This window comes from Halichoerus grypus, chromosome 14, assembly GCF_964656455.1.
Source record: "Halichoerus grypus chromosome 14, mHalGry1.hap1.1, whole genome shotgun sequence".
NCBI lineage: Eukaryota > Metazoa > Chordata > Mammalia > Carnivora > Phocidae > Halichoerus > Halichoerus grypus.
Genome location: NC_135725.1, coordinates 68053996 through 68079740, shown reverse-complemented (window position 1 = coordinate 68079740; position 25745 = coordinate 68053996). Strand labels below are relative to the sequence as shown.

Here is a 25745-nt window from a genome sequence, read left to right as displayed (position 1 = left end):
GTCATGGGGAAATTCATTCCTTGTAACTGAAAAAATACTGAGTAAAACAGCGATTTCCAAACCTGTTTTTAACCTATGCATCCCCCCCCCCCCCCCAAACAACATCTTATGCAGATCTTGGATCCGTAAAATAGAGGCAGGCTGCTCTGCCTGGAGCTCCGCGGGCGGCAGACTCCAAAGCCATCTTCCTCATGCCTCTGTCTGGCTCCCTGCAGCTGTCCCTGAGCCACCTCCGGTGAAGCTTAAATGCATGCCTCACAAATTATTCATCAAGTTGACACTGGAACATGCAAAAGGCTGTCGACAGCTAGTGGCTTCTGAGCAACTGCTGCCCTGGGTGAGGACCGCCAGAGCCCTGCTACGCAATGCTGCGGCTTGGCTCAAGTGAAGGAACCTGGTGGTCACCGAGTAGAGTCCTGTCCGGCAGGTGGGATCCTTGGGGGAAGAGTCCCAGAATGTTTCCCTGAGCAGCCACTCCAGTTTGCTGCAGGGTTTGCTCCCCCAAGACCTTGACCAAGAAGTTGATGTACCTCATTGCCAGGCGAAGCGTTTCATTTTTGCTCAGCTTTTTGTCTGGAGGGTGTGTGGGGATGAGCTTCCTCAGCTTGGCAAAGGCGCTATTGACGTTCTGCTGCCTCCACCGCTCCCTGGTATTTGTGAAGATCTTCCTGGTCATGTTTGAGTTCCTGAGACAGGAAAGAGAAAGGGCCCTAAGGGCCAATACCTTGTAAGCGATGGTGGGTATCGCATGCCCTGCTAAGAATTTGAGATGTTAGATCTTTTTGACCCAGGTTTTAGGAAATTCCACTTCCTTATTTTTAGTTTTGGGGTTTGTTTGTTTGTTTTTTCTCTTTTCTTTCTTTTTTTGTTCTTTTTGAGTCTTCCTTTTGATAAAAGAAGAAAATGTGGTAGAAGAAAGGACAGTGTAAGAACAGTACCCTTCAGCCTTTTTCTCCCTAGATGTTTCGAAGCCTCCTGTCGCAAGGTTGTTTTATCCCAGTATCCCCACTATTTCTTTTATCACCAAATCCTCCAAATTGTTCAGAATCAGGCACAGTATAGGATTTAGTACTTGCGCAGATAAAATATATATTTAACCAATAGGGATTTAAATATGGATTCTCAAAAAAATAAAAGCTGTACTCCTAGCTTTCACTAATAAGATAATTTGGGGAATGAAGATGATAGCGTGAAGACCTCACCTGCAGGGTTGGGCCTCACTGTGCAAGACCTAAAATATCCAGCCTGGACCACATTTAGAGGAGGAGGAACAGAGTGACGAAGAGTCTTGAAACCCTGTTGTATGAACAACAGAAGTGGCGATATTTGGTGTGACAAGAAAAGACAAGGGGCAGGTGGGAGTGGCGATTTGCCGTGGATGCTACAGAAGATATTCAGGCCTCCACAAGCCTGCACTTGGGTGACCTTTCCAACCCCGGGAGAGTTGACTATCACCATCTACTGCCAAATCTTCCTTTGCCATTTTTAACTCTTAGGGGCATGGGTCCCTTTTGCCAGGCAGCTTGCATTAACATGCGTTAGTGGGAATGCAGAAGATGCATCAGCAAACAAACCCCTCTGTGTTCTCAGCGTCTGGTGGATATTGAGCACCAGAGCTCTACTCTGGAAATAGGAACCCCTCATCCCTCTCGAAACTCTGTGTCATAAGGAAGCAGTACACTCACCAGATCCCTGCAGTTCTGGAGGCAGGTATAGGAGCTCAGCATAAGGGAAAAACCACCTTCTCCCTCAGAGGGTGTGTGTTCTGGTCACAGCACCAAACACCAACCAGCTGTGAGGCGCTGCCTAAGCCACTTCACCAACCTGAGCCTCTCCTCAGCTATACCATGGGCGTAATTATACCGTCCTTTCCTCAGAGTTTGTTGTACGGATTAAACGGAATACTGCATGTGAAAGCATTCTGTGAACTATAAACTAAGGAATGTAAGCGCAACCAGCGCCTTTGCTTTGTGCCAGGTATTGTTTCTCGTGCATTAACTCATGCTAAATACATATGCAAGCAGTGCTGGTTCTCTGACGGCATTGTAGACACTGCTGGGATTGGCCGAGGGCTGCTGACATATTCCAGAAGTTATTTCTCTACACTGTGTGCTGGGATCTCTGCCCTTAGGTAGGAACCAAATGATGATCTCAGTTAATTAGAACAAGCCACTCTGTCACCCTCAAGCCCTGACTCTAGAGGGATCAGTCTCCAGTGGAAGCATCTGCATGGTGGGTAAGGACACGGGCTTCGGAGCCAGAACCCTGGTTTGGCTTTTGGTTCTGTTCCTTAGCTGTGTGACCCTGAGCAATCTACTTAAACTCTCTGTGTATCAAATGCCTCATAAGTAAAGGGGGACTCAGGGTACTACCTGTAAGGACACATAAAATGATCCACATAAAACACTTTAGCGAAGTGTTTGGCACACAGTAAGTGGTCAATAAATACTAAATAATTACAATTATTATCTCTACAAATAAAACAGGGAAAAGTAAAAGTTCGTTGCAACTTAGCATTTTTTTTTTTCCTAATGAAGAAGCTACAGTGTAGTAGAAAAGGTCTGAGCTTGATTTATGTATTTGTTTGTTCTGCTCTATATGTCTATGGACATATATGTATGTGTGGATGCAGAGCAAAATACCTGGAAGGATTCAGGCCAAAGTGTTGACAGTGGGTCCTTGGGGGAGGACAGTGGGTTGGGGGAAGACAGAAAAAGGAGATGGGTGTGTTTTATTTGATATAGGTGGGTAATATTTTACATTTTTATAACTAGAAAGGATTCATATATTATTTGCTTCATAATAGACAAAAACTAAGAAAGTTTATGGGCTTTAATGTAGAAAGACCTGGCTGTGAATCTCAGCTCCCAATTTCTTAGTTATATGATTCTGAGAAAATCAGTTAACTTCTTTAAGCCTCGATTTATTCTCTGGAAAATGGAAATAAAGCCATCACCAGGGTTCTTGTGAGGATTAAATAATACATTCTGTAAAGTATATAAATACATAAATGTGCCTGCTACATAGGTGCTTAATAAATACAAGGATTCTCTTCCCTATACAGATGGGAAGGGTCATTACTCCAAAGAACAGCATTTTTCAATCAACTCTATGGCCCCAGGACACTTCCCCAACCCCGTTCTTGTTGCCTTTCCTGCTTCTGTCTGGGTTGAAGACAGGCGGCTGTGCTGAGAACCCAGTGGTAAGGGGAAGCCGTGGCCGCCCAAGCTCACTGGCTGGCTTCAGGCTCCCTCCACCAGCCACTTGGGTCTCTGTGGAGACACTCTTGGTAGGACCCATGATCCAATTACAATCATACGCACTCCGAGCTTACGTAACAACACTTACTGACCCAATGTGCCGGACACTGTGCTGCTGCTGGATCCTGAAGAAACCAGTGCCTTGTGAATGGAAAGAGAAGCCCAGGGCCGGTAGGAGCAGAGAAGCAGCACCTACCTCAGGCATTCTGGGGGCCTTCCGGGCTTACCATGAATCCTTCCAAACTGAAGGGGGTGGACTAGGTGATCCCGAGGGCCATTTCTGCTCTAAAACGCCACAGTGCCCTGCCTATTGCCTTTTTTTTTTTTTAAGATTTTATTTATTTATTTGACAGAGAGAGACACACACACACACACAGCGAGAGAGGGAACGCAAGCAGGCGGAGCGAGAGAGAGAGAGAGAGAGAGAGAGAGAGAGAAACAGGCTTCCCGCTGAGCAGGGAGCCAGATGCGGGGCTCGATCCCAGGACCCTGGGATCACCTGAGCCGAAGGCAGACGCTTAACAACTGAGCCACCCAGGTGCCCCTGCCTATTGCCTTTGATCTCACTTAACTCATTTCTAAATAGCCTACTCTTTCATCTACAATGAAAAATATGGGTGTCGTCAGAACTGTAACCAAGTAAAACTAACGTATGACAGTTTGAACCTAAATCAAGGGATTTTAAGATAGAAAGAAAACTATCCAGTTTTGCTTACACCGAGGCTGGCTGCTTTGCAGCCTGGACTGTGGGAGCAAAGTTACTTTCAAGCTTCTCTTGCCAAAAGAGGGTTTAGCTCACTCACTAAGTCAACTCTAGTCCCTTGTGGTGGTGGGGGCAGGGGGCGTCTTTTTCAAGCTGGAAGAAAAAGATTAAGCAGGATAAACTAACTGGTGTTCTCTTCTAAGAGGGCTCAATCCTATTGTGCTAGAAGCAGACAGAGGAAATAAGGAGAGGAAAAGATAGGCTTCAGAAATATAGCCTGCCATCCTAGAAGGAGATTAATAATGCCTTGTTGATTTATCCTCAAGGGTGTTACTCTCCTCCACAGGGGGAAACAGAAATCAGTTCTTTAACAAGCTGGGAAAATTCAAAGTAGTGGTCACTGGGAAATGACTAACGTACTCATTAAATCAAAGGAAAATTGCACTTAGTGCTTTTCCAGTTGTAAGGACTGATTACTGCTAAGCTTGATTTCAGAATAATTTAAGACCTTAAAAAATACACCAGATGCCACAGAATCAGAAAACGTCTGATAGATGTCAAAACAGAGGTAAAACATGTTGTCCCACGTCACATGGGGAGTCAGTGGCACAGCCTCTGTCCCACGCCTCTGTACTGATGCATCTTTGTCACCACCGACTCCTGCTGGGTCAGGGTACATAACATTTTTGCGGCATGGATTCTTTTGGCAGTCTGGGGAAGCCTAGGGGAGGACTCTATCCCAGAACAATGATTTGAAATACATAAAGTAAAAAGCCTTTGGTTCCCTTCTCAAAACAATTATTTTAAATGCATGAACTGAAATAGACACATAAAAATCACCAATTATAATTAGTAATTATTAAAATAATTTTAAAATGCAATACAGTAATAATATACTTTGTTTTTAACATATTAAATTATTTATTACCATACTTTCTACACAGTGATATGTAATCAAAAGATACACATCTGTAAGATGAAAGTATTTATGATTTTTGTCGATGACATCGTCACCCGTACTATTTTTTATTACCTACATTCATAAATAAAGGAAATGCTAAATTTAGATCAAAGGTTACTGGAAATAAAGATGTAATTTTTTCCCCATCCAAATGTATAGAACCCCTGATTTCTAATTACATGCCTCTGGTTGGGTGGGTGTCACGGACATGGGGTTAGGGATGCCTGGGCAGGAGGAACGCAATGGTAAATATAATAGGAATATAGGTGTGCACAAACTTCTCTCTATTATATTGTCACCACTGAAGGTAACAAGTTACCAGAGAGAAGAATGACAACTATGCCCCTGCAGAAATGGATGCCCCCAGTAGGGATTGCTTGCTTTTTTATGACCGTGGTTTCTGGACACAGAGCCTGCGGCAACAAGAAAGGGAGCGCACGGGCTCACTGCTAACATTCCTGCGGTGGCCTGTCCCAGGCATTCAGACTCATATGGCTCTTTGTACATAAGACTTTAAATTTCTTCTGTCCTTTGGTCATGTGTATTTGTCTCTTCTTTCATCTTTTTCTCGAAAATAAGTGAAAACAGACTCCGGAAAGAGAGAGATGAAAGGTGGCTTATAAAGTTGGGTTAGGGGAAGGCGCCTAACCTCCAGCACTGGGCATAGCTTTGCCTTTTGAAATCATTATAGAAGTAACACGTGCTCATCCAAGAAACAAACAAACAAACAAACAAGCACTACACAAGTGCATAAAGTAAAAAAATATAAAGGCTCTCTACCTATTCAATCTTACTCTCCAGAGGCAGCCAGCTTGGTGTGTATAAATATAATACAGATCCTTTAGAGAGAATACATATGTCCTTTAAAAATCAAAACACATACTATTATGCAAATTACTCTTCTCATTAGACAACTCTGCACGTTGATGTTCTAAATAAATACACTTACCATGAGTCACAGTCTTTGGGTGGGCACCCCGCGCTCTGGGAGAGCTGCCTGTTCCACCCGCGCCTCACCTCCTGATGCACCTGAACACTCCGCCCACCCCGCCCAACCTGAAACCCCGGCACACTTCACTTCCCATCTTTTCCCTTTTTAATTTTATAACCTTCGCTCCCGCTAGCCTGAATGCGGCGGCCAGGAAAGCATCTCGCGCTCAAGTTTCGCACCTGCCAGGTGCGGGGGAGTAGCTCACCCGGACGCAGAAGCTACCCAAACGGCCCTCCGAGGTGCTGCGGGGTGTCTCCAGCATCGCGTATCAAGGTGAAGCGGCCAGGCCAACACGCACAAGGGCATCGCTTTGCTCCCCCCGGAGTCGCGCCACCACCCGCCCCCACCCCCCACCCCTCGGAAAAACCCCAGGTCTTCTCACTGAGTCGACTTGGTAGCTGCTACCAAGTCGCCTCCACACCTCTGTCCTCCCGGGCGAGTGCGGCTCGGACTCCAGGGCTGCGCGGGAGACCGGCTGGCCTATGAGCCCGGCCCCGGCGGCACCCACGTCCCTCCAGGGTCGACGCACCTCCTCGCCAAGAGCCGGGAGACCGCGCCGTCGTTGTCGCCGTCACTGGCCGTGTGCGCCCTCGCCTGGACGCCGCGCCTCCGCGGCTGCCTTTATAGGACACGGCCCTTTGTCTCCGCGACCCACGGGGCCCCTTCCCGCCCGTCCCTCCCCACTGCCTGTGGCCCCGCTTCCCAGGCCCACGACCCTGACCGACTAGATCAGGTTTTCTGGGGGTGGGATCCGAAATCTGCGTTTTTACTAAGCATTCCAGGAGATGAAGATGCCCAGCGAAGTATAACAGTCACTCTGCACTGGGCGGACACCCGGATTTATGCATCTCGGGGTCCACAGTGCCCAGCACACAGCTTGGTTATTTCAGTGGCCTTCTACTTGGTCTTTTTGCTTCTATGCTTGCTCTGTCTGTCTGCTATCCAGCATCACTCAGAAGGATCCTATGAAAATCCAGTTTGGATCCCTGTCACTTCTGGTTCAAAACCCTTAGGCGGCTCTCCATTTCACTCAGAGTTAACTTAAGTCTTCACAATGGCCCCTAAGATATACCCTTTACTGACCTGTCTGTTCCTTCTCTCCCTGTGGTTTAGTCAAATGTAGCCACTCTGACCGTTATTTCAGGAACACACCAAACACCCTCCTGCCTCAGGGCCTTTGCACTCTTGTCTCTGCCTGAAACACTCTGCCTCCAAGTTATCCACATAGTTTCCCACCCCCCTCCCCACCTCCTTTCATTCATTCCACCCTTATTACTGAGCACCTACTATGGCCCACCCTGTTCAGGTGTAGGGAGACAACTTCAAACAAAACAGACACAAATCCCTGCACTCAAGGAGCTGACATTCTTCAGGTCTTTGGTCAAATGTCACCTTCTCATGAAGATTCTGAGAACCACATCTAACATTGCACTTCACACACATAGGGACTCTTCATCCTCCTTCCCTGCTTTATTCTCTTTAGTGCTCATCCCCATTTAGTAATATTTTACTTATTTATTCTGCCTGTCTCCTCCCAACCCCAGTGAATAGGAATTCATCAACATTGGTTAATTAATGAATGGATAAGTAATGAATTTCTAGACATCACATTCTCTGAAGGACCCAGCAAAGGATTTGGTACGATGAACTCACAATGCATTACAGCTCAGCAGTTAAGAGTAAAGGACTCTGGAACTGCATTACCCAAGTTGAACTCTCTGGTCTACCCCATTTATGTGACCCTAGGCAAATTATGTAACTTCTCCCTGCCTCAGTCTCCTCATCTGGAAAATAGGGACAATGACAGGATTGTAAAGACAACTACCAGCTCCCTTCCCTGGGAGAGGATTATATAGCCTCACCCACCGCCATGAGAGGGACAGTGCCTCCCTATAGGTGGGGGGAGAGGACTTCCCCACCCAGGGCCAGGCTTGCCCATGTGACTTGCATCAGCCAATGGAATGTGAGCAGACCTGCCATCTGTGGTGATGGAGTGGGAGCTTTAAGAGTCATTCCTAGGGACGCCTGGGTGGCTCAGTCATTAAGCGTCTGCCTTCAGCTCAGGTCATGATCCCAGGGTCCTGGGATCGAACCCCACATTGGGCTCTCTGCTCGGCGGGAGGCCTGCTTCTCCCTCCCCCACTCCCCCTGCTTGTGTTCCCTCTCTTGCTGTGTCTCTGTCAAATAAATAAATAAAATCTTTAAAAAAAAAAAAAAAAAGAGTGATTCCTAGTTGGGTAATCATGAGAAAGTTATGTTTGGGGTTGCTCTTTCAGGCTGAAAGCCACAGAGCAAACCTAAAACCAACCACAGCCCTCATGTAACATGAGTGAGGGGTAAATTTTTGCTGTTGTAAGCCACTGAGACTTTGGGGTTCTTTGTCCCCCTCCATAAAAAAAAAAAATTCAGTTCTTATTATAAATAAAAAAAGCTGTTGCATGCATTGCTAGAGTTTCAGGAGGCAAGAAGGTGAAGAAAACGTTCCATCTGCCTTCAAGAAGTTCACAGCCTTTGGGAGGGAAAGGCATGACAAAAATGACTAAATACAAAAGAAAGTCCTGAGTGCCAGAGAGTGTGATCTTGGAACTGGGGAGGCACAAGATTCTAGCTGGAGGATCAGAGATGGCTTGTGGGAGGGATGGCATTTAAACCAGGCCCTGAGGCAGGGCTAGCCCCTGACATTTGTGGGATCCAGGACAAAGGTACAATTGGAGACTCCTGACCCATCCCCATTCTTTTCCCACTGCCCAGCTCTGTTCTGCTCTGTGAAGGGCCTTGAGTGAATGATGTGGACTCCCAGCCCACATGGACCTAAGGAAGAGCTCTGTGCAGGCTCTGAAAATGGGCTCAGGGCCACTGGAGCAGAAATTCAGGGGTCCTGGATACCCAGAGTGGGGTCTAAATCCAGGGGTCCTGAATACCAAGAATGTGATCTAGAATGTGGAAAATGGGCCCCAGATGGGTACGGGAGGAGGGCTAGTACAGGGCCATCTAAAGCACATCTGAAAAGGCAGGGGTCCCAGTTGCCTGGGTACCTGGGTGGAAGGGTGGGAAAGACTGCCGGAATCACCTGGGGAAGAGTGGAGGAGAAGATAGTCCATGTGAAGCCAACTGTGTGGATTGAAGATGGGAATGATATGTTTAGATTTACAGGTTACAAGGCTCATTCTGGTGGCAATGCAAAGGATGGATTGGAGGGTGAGTTGGAGAAAATTAATTGGTCAACTTTTGCACAAAGGGGGCCTTTAGAAACACAACTTGATATTTCCAGCAAACATCCCTGATTTGTCCTCTTTCTGCCCTTCTGTCTTCTCTGTGTGCTGTGGAAGGGGCACTGTGTCCTCCCAGTACCCAGGCTTTTCTACCAGGCCCTGTTATATCACAATTCTGATAGAGCGCAGGTTATATTTTAAACCAAGGACCTATACTACCCTTCATCTTAGCCAAAAACCTGTGAGAGAATATATGTGCTTAATAGCATATTCTGTGAGTGTAAAAAAGAATTGTGGCAACTGGACCACAAGATCAGAAATGTGTGATGCAAGATGAAACAAGAAGCTGTAAGGGGGATCTGTGCACAGCTGGACATGAGCTGCAGAGAAAGGGGGACCCCTGTGCTGGCACACGGGGACCAAGGTCGACATCTGTTTTCTTCTCAAAACTGTTTTACACGTTATTGTTGCCTTTATCATTTTTAAAATGGGAAAACATTTTGGGGCCCCATACCACTAGCAGTGATTCTTCAGATGATGGGCCCTCTCCCATCCTGGTCTCCCAGTGCCAGGAGTTAGGGGCTAGGTCCGGGTCCCCTAGGGGAAAGGGGTTGAAGGAGGAATTTACATAATCCGATTATTGGGGGATTAAGTTTGGGCAGCTAAACGCCTCTGTGTGCTCGAGCTAAAACCCTTACTATTCATGGCTCTCACTGCCCCCTGGAGAGACTGCACCTGCGGACTCCTGGCCAGGGAAGGGCAGGTCGCTAGGAGAGCCTGGTTTTACCGGCTTAATTGATCTGTCTGGATTAGCCGGTGAATACTGGACCTCTAGTCCTATGTGCAGGGGTTGTCAGCTTCAGGAGAGACCAAACCTGAGGTTTTCAGAAGGGAATTCTCTCAGTCCAGGTGGTTGTGGGCCAAGGTCATTTTGGCTGGAGGTCAAGCATCAGCCTTATTTACCCAATCTTAAAAACTCCTTCCTCCCCTCTCATTCTTAACTCCTTTCTCAATCCCCAATTCTGCATTTCCAGGCCCCAATCCATCCATCCATCTCTCCATTCGTCCATCCATCTGTCCATCCATCCAACTGTCCATCCATCCCTTCTTCCATCTACCTATTGAGTATGCAGCCATCAATTTATTCGTCACATGAGTTAGCTAGTTCTTGATAGTTAATAGAATTCACTAGTAAATCCTTTTAGGTAGGTTTTGTTCCTTCAAGTGTTCTATCTCTTAAGTTAATTTTGGTACTTTGACATATAAACTTTGACATTTTCAGAATCATTAATAAAGTGTTTTATACAGCTATTTGATGATTTTTTAAAAAAATATATCTGGGGGCACCTCGGTGGCTCAGTTGGTTAAGCGTCTGCCTTTGGCTTAGGTCATGGTGCCAGGCTCCTAGGATCGAGTCCCGCATCGGGCTCCCTGCTCAGTGGGGAGCCTGCTTCTCCCTCTGCCTCTACCCCTCCCTCCCGCTCATGCTCTCCCTCTCAAATACATAAAATCTTTAAAAAAAAAAAAATGAAGGGACACCTGGGTGGCTCAGATGATTAAGCGTCTGCCTTCGGCTCAGGTCATGATCTCAGGGTCCTGGGATCGAGTCCTGCATCGGGCTCCCTGCTCCTTGGGAGCCTGCTTCTCCCTCTGCCACTCTCTCTCTCTCTCTCTGTCTCTCATGAATAAATAAATAAAATCTTAAAAAAAAAATGAAAATAAAAAAATGTATCTGTATTTGTGTTGCCTTTCACAGTCCTCACGTTATGTATTCTCTCCTTGATTAGCTTTGCAGAAGTTTATACATTTTATTGTTCTTTTTGAAAACTACCTCTGTGTTCCAACATTTTTATGATTTTCTAATGTATTAATGTCTATGCTATCTTTATTAAATCTGCTCTTTGTCATTTGCTTATGTTTATTTTATTCTCTCTCCACCTCCCATTCTTAAGATTGAATGTTTATTTTATTAATTTTCAGGCTATGAATTTTTTCCTGATATACCTTCAGTGTCATTCTGTGTTTCCATTTATACTACCGTTGTCATTAGTTTCTAACATCTGTTGTTTATTTTAATTTTTCTTTTTGAAAGTATTTTTAAATTTTCTTTTTTTTTTTTTTTTTGTAAGATTTATTTATTTTTTTGCCAGAGAGAGAGAGAGAGCAAGACAGGGAACACAAGCAGGGGGAGCGGGAGAGGGAGAAGCAGGCTCCCCGCGGAGCAGGGAGCCCGATGTGGGGCTCGATCCCAGGACCCTGGGATCATGACCTGAGCCAAAGGCAGATGCTTAACGACGGAGCCACCCAGGCGCCCCTAAAATTTCTTTATTGTATTTTTTGGTAACAATTTGCCATTAATTTCCAATTTCATTGTGGTATAGTCAAAGATATGCTCTGTATATTTTTTGCTTTGGGATATTTATTGAGAGCTTCTCTTTGGTAAAACATACGATTAACTGTTATAAATGATCCATAAGCAATAGAGAAGGAGGTAAATATCCTGTTTGAAAAATAAAATGTGTTTATATACATCCATTAAATTGATCCTTCACATCCTTCTTGGGAGTTTTGGTCTGTTTTAATCCCTTTGACAGAGTTGTATGAAAATTTCCCTCTATTGCGCCATGTCTGTTCCTTCCTTTCAGTTTTTCCAGGACTGCTTGCTTTAGATCTTTATATTTTAGGATACAATGCGTTTGACACATGAAGACTCAGGAAGTTTTATTGATTTAGAGAATAAACCCCATATCAATATAAAAATGGCCCACTTTGCCTTGTTTCTTATCATGAATTTTATATTATGACAACCTACTCTGCATTTTCCAAATAAAACCATGCTCGTTCTTTTACAGTTAATTTGTAGGTGTGTGGGTGTGACTCTTGGTCCTAGGTTTTATCTTTCTGTGAAACTTTATTTGGTAAACTAAAATTCCTTTGACTCTGGTGTTTTAAAGGAGCCCCATCACCATGGTGAATTCTTCAAAGCAAATCTCTTTCTGGTTTACTTGCTCATTGGCTTGCCCACTATACACTGTAAATGTCAAGAGGGCAAGGACTTAGCTTCGTTAATCACTAAACCCCACAAACTGTGTTCACTGCACATAAAAGCTGCTTGATAAGACATTTGTTGAATGAATGCAAGACGGCGCTGACTCATTTCTCCAAACAGCTGCCCCCAGCCTGCCCCGCTTTCTGTCCCAAGACACATAACTTGTTTCTATGAAACGAATGCTTCCAAGGCCATGGGAGGGGTTTGGATGATTGTTTGTTTGTTTTAAGGAGAAGAGAGGAGCATTCTGGCTGCTGGACACAGGGGGTTGAGAAAAGATGTGAGGAGACTAGCTAGTAGGCCGTGACAGGAGAGCAGGAGAGCGGATGCTGCTTGACCTAGGGGGTGATATCAAGCACCAACTGGGGGCCAGGTGCCAAATTCTCTATCCCATTATTTTGCACTGGGTACTAGGTGTCATGCAAGGTATTACATCCAATTTTTCCATTTAATATGAGAAATTATATATTTTGATTAAAAGTGACATAACCAGTTATCATCCTTGACGAAACAAAACATGGCGCCCAAGCAAGTGAAATACTAAAAAGTAAGCCCAAAGGAGCAAGACTTCACACGCAGCTGACTCTGTTTTACCAGTGGTCCTTATACAAACATCTTTCCAGAGCCAGCAGAGGCTGTAAATTCTCATGGACATTAATGTCATTCCATTCATAGGACCCACAGAGCCACTTAGTGATTAGCTCACCTCCTCCAAAGCTCTTCCTGCCTCCCCTTCTCTAACCTCTTGCAAATAAAAAAGTAATAAAGCAAGCAGCTGCAGAGGAGAGCAGGTGATGTAGGAAACCAGGGCATCTGGAAGGAGAAGTAAGCTGACATGGTCCACATCTCTATGGGAGCGCTGGGAAGGGTGCTTGGATGAGTGAGAGCTTTGGTCTTCTCTCATAAGGAAACAGAGATTTGGCTGCTTTATCATCATTTTTGGACTTTCCTGAGGTCATTCCCTAGTCATGACAGAAAAGGAGGGATGCTAGAATCTGCAGGCCAGAGTCTCTGATGTACACTGGTCTTGTGGCCCTGGACATACTCACAGATAGGAACAATCAAGGAAAAAGTGGTGTTGATTTAGAAGGAAACAAACCTGCTGTCCATTGGGTTTTCCCCTACAGCATACAGTGACTTTAGTTGACAAAGGAAGAGAAACGATATCACTCTGTAAACAAAGTTATCCTTACTTGGAAGATTGCCATAGCCTGCCATCAGACATCCTGCATTTCAGAAGCAGCCAACATTGAATCTCAGGGATGATCCTCCACTGGATCCAAATGTAAGGCCCTGTTTGAATGAAGAAGAGGGGAAGGGTGAGTGATCCATCTACAATCAGATTTCAAAGATTTGCAAAGACTTCCTGCACTGTTGTAACACTGTCTTCTTGATGCCTTTTCTTGTTTCCTCTGTTTTCTCTGTGTGCTGTCTAATCCTGCGCCTTGTCTGGGATAAGTACAGTGATAAGGTTACCGGTTCTGATGGCAAGTAGAGGAATTTATTAATTGCTTTACAGGCCCATGCTGCTTTGTTGCCTTCCCACTTAAACTGGCTACTTATTTAAGAAACAAAAAGCTGGTAGAATTGCCAAACAAACAAACAAACATATTTTACCCTTCTGAGGCTGTTTTCTATAACATGGGAATAACAAATACTCATTGATGTGCTATGAATTAAGTGGGATAAAGTACTAAGCAATACCAAGTGAGTAACAGCTAAGAGGCCTTTTCTGTGGCTGCAGAGGCAGACTGATTGGTGTCTGAATCCTTGCTCCCACACTAGTCTCCCAGTTTCAATTTTCTCAGCTGTGAATTGGAAACCTCGGCTTCATGGCTTACTGTGAAGATTCACTGAATGATTTGGAGTAAATGCTTAAAAACGGTGAGAACAGGCATCTAATAAAAGTCATAGCTGCTCAATAAACAATTGTGTTTTCATTTTTATTGCCAGAAAAAACTCTATCCAAAAACTAAATGGAGAGTCTGAACACATGCCTCTAATATCCTCCAGAGGGCACTTTCATTTTTTTTCTTTCATTTGCCCAACCCAGCCATCCCGGCTCCCACTTATTTATTTCCTTCTAGTATTTGAAGCAAACAGAGCCCAGAGCTGGATGAGGGAGATAACAAAGAGGGGAAAGAAAAGCTTCTCTTGAGCATCAGGTTCTCTCTTACAGTTAATTGCCACTCTCCAGCTCCCCAGACCCAGGACCCCTTGGTAACACCCAGAAACACACATGCACACAAATATCTCCCTCAGGACACCTGGTGTTGAGGCCTGTCCAGAGCAAATGTTGACCATTGCAACAGAAAGCGGGGCACATAACTGCCTCAAATGAGTGGGCTTTTCTTCCCATAGTTACAACTAGAGAGATGCACAGCCCTGGGTGTGCCCAGCTGCTGACTCTCTCAAGACCAGGCTGGTTTGGCCTTCACTCCAAAGGCCTGGAGCGGAAAGTGCTACTTCTGGCCAATAACCCCAAGGGCAGTGGGAAAGCAAGGAGGTTGGGGGTGAGCAGAACCAGGTACTGGAGAAAAGAAAGAGGTGGGGTGTGACTCCCCTTCTCCTCTTTATATTCTTTGGTCTTTGTCTACGAGACATGACTCATCAAATGGGTCCCCTAGATGGGGATTTGGATGCTCTGTGGGCAACAGATAAGAGTGCAGCCTTCTTACGGAAAGTAAATTCATTGAATACTCTCCATAAAGTCAATAATGTCAGGCTTATCAGCTGTCCTCATTCCCCACTCAGCCCCCTGGGGACCAGGGGCTGTAGAGTGGAGGCACAGGATGAGTCTGGGAAGGGGCCTCTGCCCCCCTGGGCTATATTTTTGGCAGGTGGGGGAAATCTGCCAGGCCTGAGCTTCCCAGAGCCCTCAGCTCTCCAGACTGACAAATTCCAAACCAAACAACACATCCGCTGAGGGGATGAGGCAGGCACCCCCTTAGTCCTCAAATTGAGCAGATGTTTTCAGGATGCTCCACTGGGGGCTTCTTAGGACAATTAGACGATGTTATTTTTTTTTAATTTTATTTTATTATGTTATGTTAATCACCACACGTCATTAGTTTTTGATGTAGTGTTCCTTGATTCATTGTTTGCATATAACACCCAGTGCTCCATTCAGTAGGTGCCCTCCTTACCAGGCTAACCCATTCCCCCACCCCCCTCCCCTCTAGAACCCTGTTTGTTTCTCAGAGTCCATCATCTCTCATGGTTCTTCTCCCCCTGCGATTTCCCCCCAGGATGTTATTTTAAATGTAACCAATAAAAAACCTACAGAGGAAACCTTGATTTCTTGCCACAGTTCTCATGTTTGCTTTTCATAATACAGATACTTTTGCGCTACCCAAGAACACATCCATCTTTTCTAGCTGGTGGAGATCTGGTTTCTTTGCAAGTTGCCTGAAATAAGTCAATTACCAGCTCGAGTTTCAGACTATTCTGAACGCACATTGTAGCTGAATTAGACTGTTTTTTTAACAGAATACAACTGTGCTTGGCTCCTCTCCTCCTACACTCGACACCCTAGGATCCAAGCAGGCAGTGAGGCTGGCCCAGACCTCATTAGTGAGTAGTCCCGGCTTCAGCTCTCTGACCTAGGCAGCAGAATCTGGCTGGGTGGAAATGGAGAAGAGGGAAAACAAAATGGACTTGGCCTGGCCTGGTTTTGAAGCCTAGAATGCCCCAGAAAGCCAATGGGGACCCAAGCTGTCCTGTGGGGATAGGAGGTAGGGTGGGGAGAGTAAAGTCAGTTGTTAGCATCAGCTGCCCTCCTCATACAACTAGAATAGCTCCTCTTTCTACTTTGGAGACCAGAGTCTCCAGAGGTAAACAGACAATAGGGAAATGAGGACCAAGTTAAGACCTGGAATTTAACATCTCTACTGGGCCCATCTCCTTTCCTGACTTCTGCTTTCCCCAGTTCCCATAGCCAAGCCTTGTCCCCACATGGAGAGTATGTCCTGTCCTGGTTTCCAGCTGCAACAGGTATAGAAACGGCTCCAGCCTCTTCCCCACATCTCTCACATTGCCTGCATTGTTCTGTCCCAGGTCTAACACTGACCACTGTGTCCTTACTCCTCCATCCCTTTCTAGAAATTGCTTTTATCTTCTCCAGAACCCGGACCTCATTACCAACTGTCCTGCCCCAATTCATCTGACAAACTTTTGCCTTGGCTCTCTAATCCCGTGAGCTCTCTGGATCACACCGTACCTCAGTCCCATCATACTTCTTCTCTGTGGCCTGTAGCACTGCTCTTGAGCCCCACTTCCCAGAACAGTACCAAGTGCCCCTGAGCCTTTCGCTCTTCCTATTCTTGGATGCCCTGTGTCAGTGTCTGGCACTAGCTGGGAATTCCTAGGAGTGACCTTACCTGAGCCACTTGGCATCTTATGCCCACCTGGGTAAGCCTCTGTCCTCTGTCCCTGCACTGTAGGGATCCCAGGGTTCTGGGATCAGTCTCAGTAAACCTAAATTCTCCCAAATCCCCACTCTGGCCTTGCGGGTGCTTCATGAATATTTGCTGAGTCAACAAATGAACCTCAGCTCTCAACACAGTATCTGTGAGTAGTACTCTAGCCAGGAGTGTTCATTAAAGACATCATGTTCTTATTCAAATAACCTTTCTACACTTTTCTCTTACCCAACCTTCACAGCAGGATATTCAGTCCCCCGCCCCCAATGCTCCTTGCCCACTTTTCTAGTTGTGTGTGTGTGTATTTTTTTTTTTTTTACTGTTTATCCATATATAGCCAGGTGGTCTTATGTACTGTCCTATAAAGGCCACTCCATGATTTCACTGGCTTCTTTTCTTCAGAAATGCTTTCTTCCCTTTCTTCACTCATATTTACTGTTCATTAATAATGTCTTAAGATCCAGTTGCACCTCACTGTCCCTCCCATGCTCTCCTTCCTGGAGTTTTTTGTAGCCTTGGGTGCTCAGGCTGCCCTCTACAAAGTCTGGGACTTTTGGTCTCCTTTTCTAAGCTTGGTCTGTCAAGTGTTGTTTTAATCCCATGTCCCGTCTCCCCAAAAGACAGCATGCACCTGTGCGCTTGACGCCAGGGTCATTTCTTATCACCAGACCTCAGGACAGGGCCCTATACCCAGGAGAACTCAAATATCTAATCTTACAGAAAAATTATTACTTGGGTTTATCAGGAAAATATAAGTTCATAGGATTTATTCCAAAAGCAGAAATAAAAGCAAGTAAAGATAATACTGACAATAGCTATCATTTATTAAACATCTACTATGTACTAAACAGTGTCCCAGATGCTGTAGATTTCCTGTATTTCTTATAATAACCCTCAAAGGTAGAAATTAATTTTAGCCCCATTAGATGAAAAAAATTGGAACTCAGAACTTAAATAACTAGCCCAAGATCACAAAACTAGGAAATGTCACCCCTGGAGCTGAGTCCAAATTTGTACAACTCCAAAGCCCTTGCTGGTCCCATCAAACTCTCTAGATGTACATTATCCAATATGCTAGCTACTAGCTACATGATGCTATTTAATTAATTAAAATTAAACATTCAGTTCCTTGGTTACATTTGCCACATTTCAAGTGCTCAATAGTCACATGTGGCTAGTGGCTACTGTATTGGATTGTGCAGACAGAGATCAATTCCAGCATCATAGGATGGATGCTCTAGTGGGCAGCACTGCTATAGATAGTCTCTGGTCTTCCACTAGAATATGGGGAAAAGATGGCTCCTAGTAAATTGTAACAGGCATGATATGAGGAGAGGACAGCTTCCTAAAAGCAAAGGCTTTTCCTTTGTCTGTAAAGTCAGACAAATGGAATCTGGTCGGATTAGAGGGTTGCACAGTTTAGGTTCCAAAACAAACTCTCACACACTGCAACTATCATTCTTCTAAGTGACCTGAAAGACATTTGGTGGTGATAAACATTCAGAAAATTAGTCATCCAACTACCCTTCCTGCCATATTCACTAGAAAATATTCTCCAAATTACTGAAACTAGAGAAAAAGATGGAATTTAAAAGTTTTAGGTGAGAAAAAAAACTGGTGATAAATATGAAATTAATTAAACTTACAAAAACCTAAGGATAATGACACCAGCTGCTAAAGGGCTTTGGCTGGTAAATTAAATTGGGGGAAAAGTTAACTAAAAAGGACACAAAAGAATAAGAAAATAAATGTTAAAGAGGATTATTAAATTTACAGAGCAAATCAATGAAGAATTGGAGGAAAGAAAGGAGAAAAAACAAAAACCTAAAAATCTGTCTTCTAAAAATGGTGGCAAGATCATTCCTTTAAATTTTTTATAAAGAGTGTTATATGAATTTTTGTACAATGTTGAAGGGCACTCTCTAATAAAATCATAGTACAAACCATGGTGCACAGTACACATGCAAAAAGAAAGCCATAAAAGAGACAACTACAGTATTTGATGTTATCATTATTTAAAATTTTAGCCATTCTAATAGGTGTGCAGTAATATCTCGTGGTTGTAATTTGCATTTCTCCAATGATTAATGATGTTGAACATCTTTTTTAAAAAGTTGTATTAATAATCAATATTATAGATCTCTCCCTTTACTTCGCTATTATCAATGATAACTTTTACTCCCTCCAGAAAATGCTGTTACATTTAGCACCTTTGCTCAGCAGTTTATAGGTAGCTTTGCAGGGGGAGAAGAGTCCTAGGGAAACATTCTTTATGGGACGAACAGTAAAGGTAAAAAGGTTAGAAATAAAAGTAGTAGTGACTTTTAGTAAAGATGGACGTTTTCACATTTTCTGGAAAATGATACATTTTGGAAGAGGAATATGCTGAAATTTAGCAGATTTTGTATGTTTGCATCCAAAGGAAAGAATAAGAGCTCCAAACACAAAGTGTGATGAAGCGGAGCTGAGGGAGAGGATGAACTACCTGGAAGCTCTCTGACCACAGTCACTTCTCGTACCAGCGACAACACAGAAAATGCTTTCTAATTATCAGCTGAGCAAGGACTGATTTATTAGTATTTGCTTCAGTAATACTTCAGGAGGTGTTCATGGAAGAAATTATGACAAGGAAAAATGGCAACATTTCCCCTAGTTTTATAGAGATATAATTGACCTACAACATTGTACAAGTTTAAAGTGTACAACATAATTATTTGATGTACGTATGTATTGTGAAATGATCACTACAAGTTTAGTTAACATCCATCACCTCACATAGCTAAAAATTTTTTTCTTGTGATGAAACGGTCTTAGCAACTTTCAAATATACAATAGAGTATTGTCAACTATACTCATCATGCTGTACATTATATCCCCAAAATTTGTCTCATAACCAGAAGTTTATACCTTTTGACCACCCTCACCCAATTCCCCCAGTCCCTACCCCCTCCTCTGGCAACCACCAATCTGTTCTGTTTCTGAGTTTGGTTTTTCTAGATTCCACACATAAAATGAGATCATAGTTATTTATCTTTCTCTAATATTTCCCTTAACATAATGCCTTCAAGGTCTACTTACATTGCCCCAAGTGGCAGAATTTCCCTCTTTTTTTGTGGCTAAGTAATATTCAATTCTCTGTATATACCACATCTTCTTATCCATTCATACGTTGATGGACACTTAGGTTGTTTCCATATCTTGGCTATTGTAAATAAACCTGCAATGTACAGGGAGTACAGAAATCTCTTTGGGATAATGATTTCATTTCCTTCAGATAAATATCCAGAACTGGAATTGCTGGATCATATAGTAGCTCTATTTTTAATATTTTGAGGAACATTCACACTGTTTTCCTAGTGGCTGCACCAATTTACATTCACATCGGCAGTGAATAAGATTTCCCTTTTCTGCTCATTCTCATCAACACTTGTTAGCTCGTCTTTTTAATAACAGCCATTTTAATAGGTGTGAGGTTTCGATTTGCATTTCCCTGATGATTAGTGATGTTGAGCAGCTTTTCATGTACCTGTTGGCCACATGAATTATCTCCTTTGGAAAAATGTCTATTCAGTTCCTTTGCCCACTTTTAATTGGATTATGTTTTTTTGCTATTGAGTTGTAGGAGTTCCTTATATATTTTGGATATTAACCCCTTTTCAGATATATTGTTTGCAAATATTTATTCCCAATCTATAGGTTGCCTTTCATTTTGTTGTTTCCCTTGTTGTGCAGAAGCTTTTTAGTTTGATGTAGTCCCACTTGTTTATGTTCACTTTTGTTGCCTTTGGTACTTCTGGTGTCATATCCAAAAAATCACTGATACGAGCAATGTCAAGGAGCTTTTTCCCCATTTTCTTCTAGGAGTTTTATGGCTTCAAGTCTCACATTTATGTTTTAAAATCCATTTTGAGTTAATTTTGTGAGTGGTGGAAGACAGAAGTCTAGTTTTACTCTTTTCCATATGAATATCCAAATTTTTCCCAGCCCCATTTATTAGAGACTGTATTTCCTGTTGAGTATTCTTGGCTCCCTCATCAAATATTAGTTGACTGGATATGCATGGGTTTATTTTCCAGGCTCTCAACTCGGTTCCATTGGTCTCTGTTTTAATTAGTATAGCACTAGAATATGGTTTGACATCAGCAAATGTGATGCCTCCAGCTTTGTTCTTTTTTCTCAGGATTGCTTTGGCTATTTGGTTAACAGTCCTGAATGCTTTTTAGCATGCTTATCACCTGCGGATCTTTTCCAGTGAAATGTCTGTTTATGTCTTTTGCCTATTTTCTAATGGATTTTTTAAGCTGTTGAGGGTCAAGTTCTTTATATATTCTAGATGCTACTCTTTTGTCAGCCATGTAGTTTACAAATGTTTCCTCCTAGTCTGTGGCTTGACTTTCCATCCTCTTCTTGTAGGCTTTTGCCGTTTTTAATTTTGGTGAAGTCCAGCTTATCAATCTTCCCTTTTTCGGATCGTGCTTTTGGTTGGTATCAAGTCTTAAGAAAGAACTCTTTGCCGAGCTCTAGATCATGAAGATTTTCTATTTTTTTCCCCTAAATTTTCATAGTCTTACACTGAAGTACAGGATACTTTTGGGTTCATTTTTATATAAAGTGTGAGGTGCAAGTTGAGGTTATTTTTGTTGTTGAAAAGGCTATCCTAGCCTCTACTGAATTGCTTTTGCTCTTTGATCAAAAATCCATTGAGCATATTTGTGTGTCAATTTCTGGGTTCTTTATTCTGCTCTAGTGATCTATGTGTCTATTTCTTTACCAATACCACACTGTCTTGATTACTGCATTAATCAAGGGCTGCCTAATAAAGTATCACAGATGGGGCACCTGGGTGGCTCAGTTAGTTAAGTGTCTGACTCTTGGCTTTGGCTCAGGTCATGATCTTAGGGTCATGAGATGGAGGTCTGTGTCAGGCTCTGAGCTCAGCAGGGGTCTGCTTGAGATCCTCTTCCTCTCCCTCTGCCCCTCCCCTGCTTGCATGCGAGTGTACGCTCTCTCTCTCAAATAAATAAATCTTAAAAAAAAATAAAGTATCACAGACTGGGTGGCTTAAAACACATTTATTTTCTCACAGTTCTGTAGCCTAGAAGTCCAAGATCAAGGTGGTGGTACGGCTGGTTTCTTCTGAGGGCCTTTTTCCTTGACTTGTAGATGGCTACCTTCCTTTTCCCTAATCAGTCTTCCCTCTGTGCCTGTCTGTATTCTTAAATCTCTTCTTATAAGGACCCAGTCATATCTGATTAGGGCCCACTCATATGATTTCATTTTACCTTAATTTTAGAAATACTGTACTGGTGGCAAGATTTATTATTTTACCAGATTGCTTATGAACATTAGTGGCTGTAATATGTAGTACTGTAAACTTCAAGAATAAACTCAAAACATCTCAAGTGATTAAAAAAATTTTATTTGTCATCCCAAACTGATCATATATTACAAATTCTGATCAAAATAATAATATTAAAGGTATTTTCAGTAGTACCACAAACTACCTGTACCTGAAGATAAAACCAAATAGTCAACTGGTAAGCATACGCTGAAATTTACCCATGTTTAAAATATCATTTTGTTTAAAAAATTCACATACATGTTTTTCTGGTTATGAAGTAGAAGGGGCACACAAATAGCTATATATGATTTTCATTTAACAAACCCATGCTCTGAATGAGTCATCAAAAGACTATAAAATCTTGTAATTTTTTTTAATGGTGCATGAGACAGTACATTGTTTTATAAAACAAAATACAGTACTTCTAATTCTCCTCATAATCCTTTTCAACTCCACTGTGAGAGCTGCTCTGAAGTGTCTAGCAGCTTGGCTGGCTAACGGGTTCCTACATCATCTGTACATTGGGTTGGGTTGTGGGGGATGGCAAAAGGGGCATTCTAATCTACAAGTTCTGAGAATACAGAAGTACAGATTCCTCATTAGAAAAATGTAGACTTGCCTACTGGTCCTGTGAAAAGGTATCACTATTGAATTGGTCTGTTTGACTTATAAACTATAATTAGATTTTAGTTTGTGCAGAGAAGCTTAAAACAGCTTAAAACATACCCTGTAGATTCTTGCCTAAGTGAGACAGAAACACAAATTTGATGGAAGAAGGTGGAAATGAGTATTTTCAATTCTCCTTTACTAAAACACAGATATAAACATTCATCAGCACAGACAGTTACATGAAACTAAGTATTCCAAGTTCTTTCCCTCTGCAAATCATGACTTATATCTGATTTTGCTGGGTAGAGATTTACTAACAAGGAGATGAGGGTTTACCTCTAGAAAAAGCTAGAATATTGAAGAAGTCCAAGGCAGAACAAGTACCAAGAGGTAGAGAGAGTGAATTGCTTGGGACCAAGGAACTATGTAACATAAGGGATCATATAAGGAGAGCTTAGGAGACAATAGCTTGACCAATAAAATGAAAATACTAGTTCTATTTAGAGAAGGAGGCAACTCGGTAATGTCTCAGAATTCATGAACCATACAATTTGTCCTTTAATGCCTTGATACAATGAAACAATTTTTTTCACTAAGCAAATTCAGTCATCCAGCCTCCTGAGTAAGGCTTATGTACTGAACCATAGTTTTTTTAATCGCATTTGAAGAATAATTAGAATAGGGACTTGGAAGTAAGAAATGGAACATTTCTTGAGTATTTACTTAATCCTAGGCCTGATGCTAAGCACTTTACGTTCCATTTTATCCTAACTAAAAACCCTGAGAAGTACACATTTCCCCAATTCACTCATGTGGAAGTTGAGGCTGAGAGGTCCTCTACCACAAACCCCATGTGATGAACCTGGGATGCAAACTCGGGCCTAATTCAGAAGTTTGTGATCTTTTTATACCAACATGTTGATTCCCCTAAGTGAAATGTCAGAGGTGACCTAGCCCAGGTCTTAATGAGAGAAGAAGAGGAGGAGGAAAGAGAAATTGCTGCTGGGACATTTCTTCAAAGATATCCTTTTGTCTGATCAGGAACTGGAGTTTTTCCATGGTAATTATATATTAGAAGTTGGGAATGTGGCACTTTCTCTGACTAGTCTTTGAGGGAAATTTTCCCATGGGGATTTATAATATTAAGGATGAAAGAATTGTTCATTTTCCAGAAGTTGAAACTTGGGGGAGACTTAGAAACATTTGCAGCCTTAGGCTTATGATACTGGGTGAGGTGTTAGGCTAGAGTGTGGGAATTCATTCCAAGTGTGTTTCCCAAATGCAGCTCTGGTCCCCAGTCTACAAACTGCTGCTCTTCTATGTAACACCTTGTTGCCCTATGTGCCATCTGAAGTTTGGAGCCATGTTAAGACTAGATATAGTGGTTTGGGGGTCACAAAGAAGAAAAGGAATGAGTACAACTTATTCTCAACTGCTTGTATCCATCAGAGAGTATGAATAAGGGAAGGAGGAAGGATTCTTCGGAAATGAGTGCTTAGCTAATGGTTTCCTGGGGAAGTGGAAGGGGTGAAGTAGCAATGGGACACATCTTGAGCTTACGAGAATCAGGTACTCCTGGATGTTAAGAGTATCATGATCAAAGGCTGATGTCTCCAAACATGAACTATTTCACCTTTTGGAGATATGGCATTTTGCAGATAAAGGTATGAAGATAGCCTAAGTATTCTGGACAAGGAAGAAATACTCCTTCTTGATCTCTTTTTCACCTCAGGCTCTCAATCTTAGCAGAAAGATATGAAGTGGGGAATGGCAGAAACACCCTGAAACTGACTCCTGAGGCACGGGATGACTTCTCTGTCAAGCATCTCAAGCAGAGTTAAAGATGCTGTGCTGTGATGCAATGACACAGGAACTGGGCCAAAAGTCATGGCACTCTTGAGTTTTAGCTTCAGGGGGTTCTCAAATCACTGCTCTCTCTTATTGATTTAGCTATAAAATAAGAGGGATAGAATGAATGTGACCGCTATAGCTTTTAAGACTCAAGAGCAAGATGATTTTCACTTGAGATGAACTTGTTCTGGGAGGATGGTGGTAGACATTCTGCCATCTAGTGGTCATACTTCAGAGTTTGTAACTAGGGAATCAAACTGGCTATCCCACTGCCCAGCTTCTTAGGGATGCCTGATTTTAGGAACTGCAGTTGTACTGCAGTTTTATTCCAGGGGCCAGATGTCAGTAGCTGCAGCGGAGGGGAGAAGGCCAAGTGATCCCTGCTTAGAGAAGAACCAAGTGGCCACCTGGTTGTCAAGTGAGAGGTTATCAATCTTGCCTCTCAGGATCTGTCTGGACATATCCATGGGTGCCTAACTTCCAAGTTAATATAAGAGGTTTTCTCCTGTAAACCAAAGTGGACCTGAATGTGGCCATAAGAGGAGAACTGTTGTTGGAACACTCAGGTGAAGAAAGAAAAGTGGTCTGATGAGGTTTGATGGTAGATCCACTGGACACTGAGCACAGTTAAGAACTGTCAAGAAGCACAGAATGAAGTATGGCTGAATCTGTATCAGAAGCAAGCCCGGCCTTCAGAGTCTGGGGAAAAGCTTTCATTCCCTCAAGTTAGGGTAGGAACCAAGCAAGAGCAGAAGCCTGTGAAACCAGAAGGTAGTCAAGAAAGGTATTTCAGCTGCCAGTGGGCTGTGGAGGGAAGGATACAGAATCTCTGTCAATGGGGCCAAGACATCCTAGATTTTGGATTCTTCAAGACCTTGGACTCCAGGGATAGATAAAAGAAAAATAACTTAAATAAGGGTGGGTAGAGGGGCGCCTGGGTGGCTCAGTCGTTAAGCGTCTGCCTTCGGCTCAGGTCATGGTCCCAGGGTCCTGGGATCGAGCCCTGCATCGGGCTCCCTGCTCAGCAGGAAGCCTGCTTCTCCCTCTCCCACTCCCCCTGCTTGTGTTCCTGCTCTCGCTGTTTCTCTCTCTGTCAAATAAATAAAAATCTTTAAAATATATATATATATATATATATAAAAAGGGTGGGTAGGACCCCCTGGCAAACAGTGGAAGCCCCAACTTGAAATGGGCAGAAATATGTATGTACTTTTACATACACTTCTGGATGCTGAGCACAAGCAAATGGTCCTCACTAAGCAGGGTAGATTTTGCCAAGGAACACTATTATTATCCTGATATTTTTTCAACCATGAAAAATGAAATTAGGTTCAGCTATTTAGAATT

General features: G+C 43.1%; 1 protein-coding gene across 2 annotated transcripts in view; it reads right to left on the bottom strand.

Annotated features, from left to right (window-relative positions):
• Nucleotides 1–25745, bottom strand: part of FKTN (fukutin) — a 94513-nt gene that overhangs the window by 20439 nt on the left and 48329 nt on the right. The window contains exons 11-12 of one of the 2 annotated variants that reach the window (XM_078061547.1): nucleotides 13370–13469; nucleotides 531–710 (exon numbers count right to left, since the gene is read on the bottom strand). In XM_078061547.1, coding sequence (XP_077917673.1) covers nucleotides 531–710; nucleotides 13370–13469 — 280 coding nt within the window. Of the gene's footprint in view, nucleotides 1–530; nucleotides 711–13369; nucleotides 13470–25745 lie in introns of those variants that run through there. The other variant, XR_013443786.1, reaches the window with a different exon arrangement.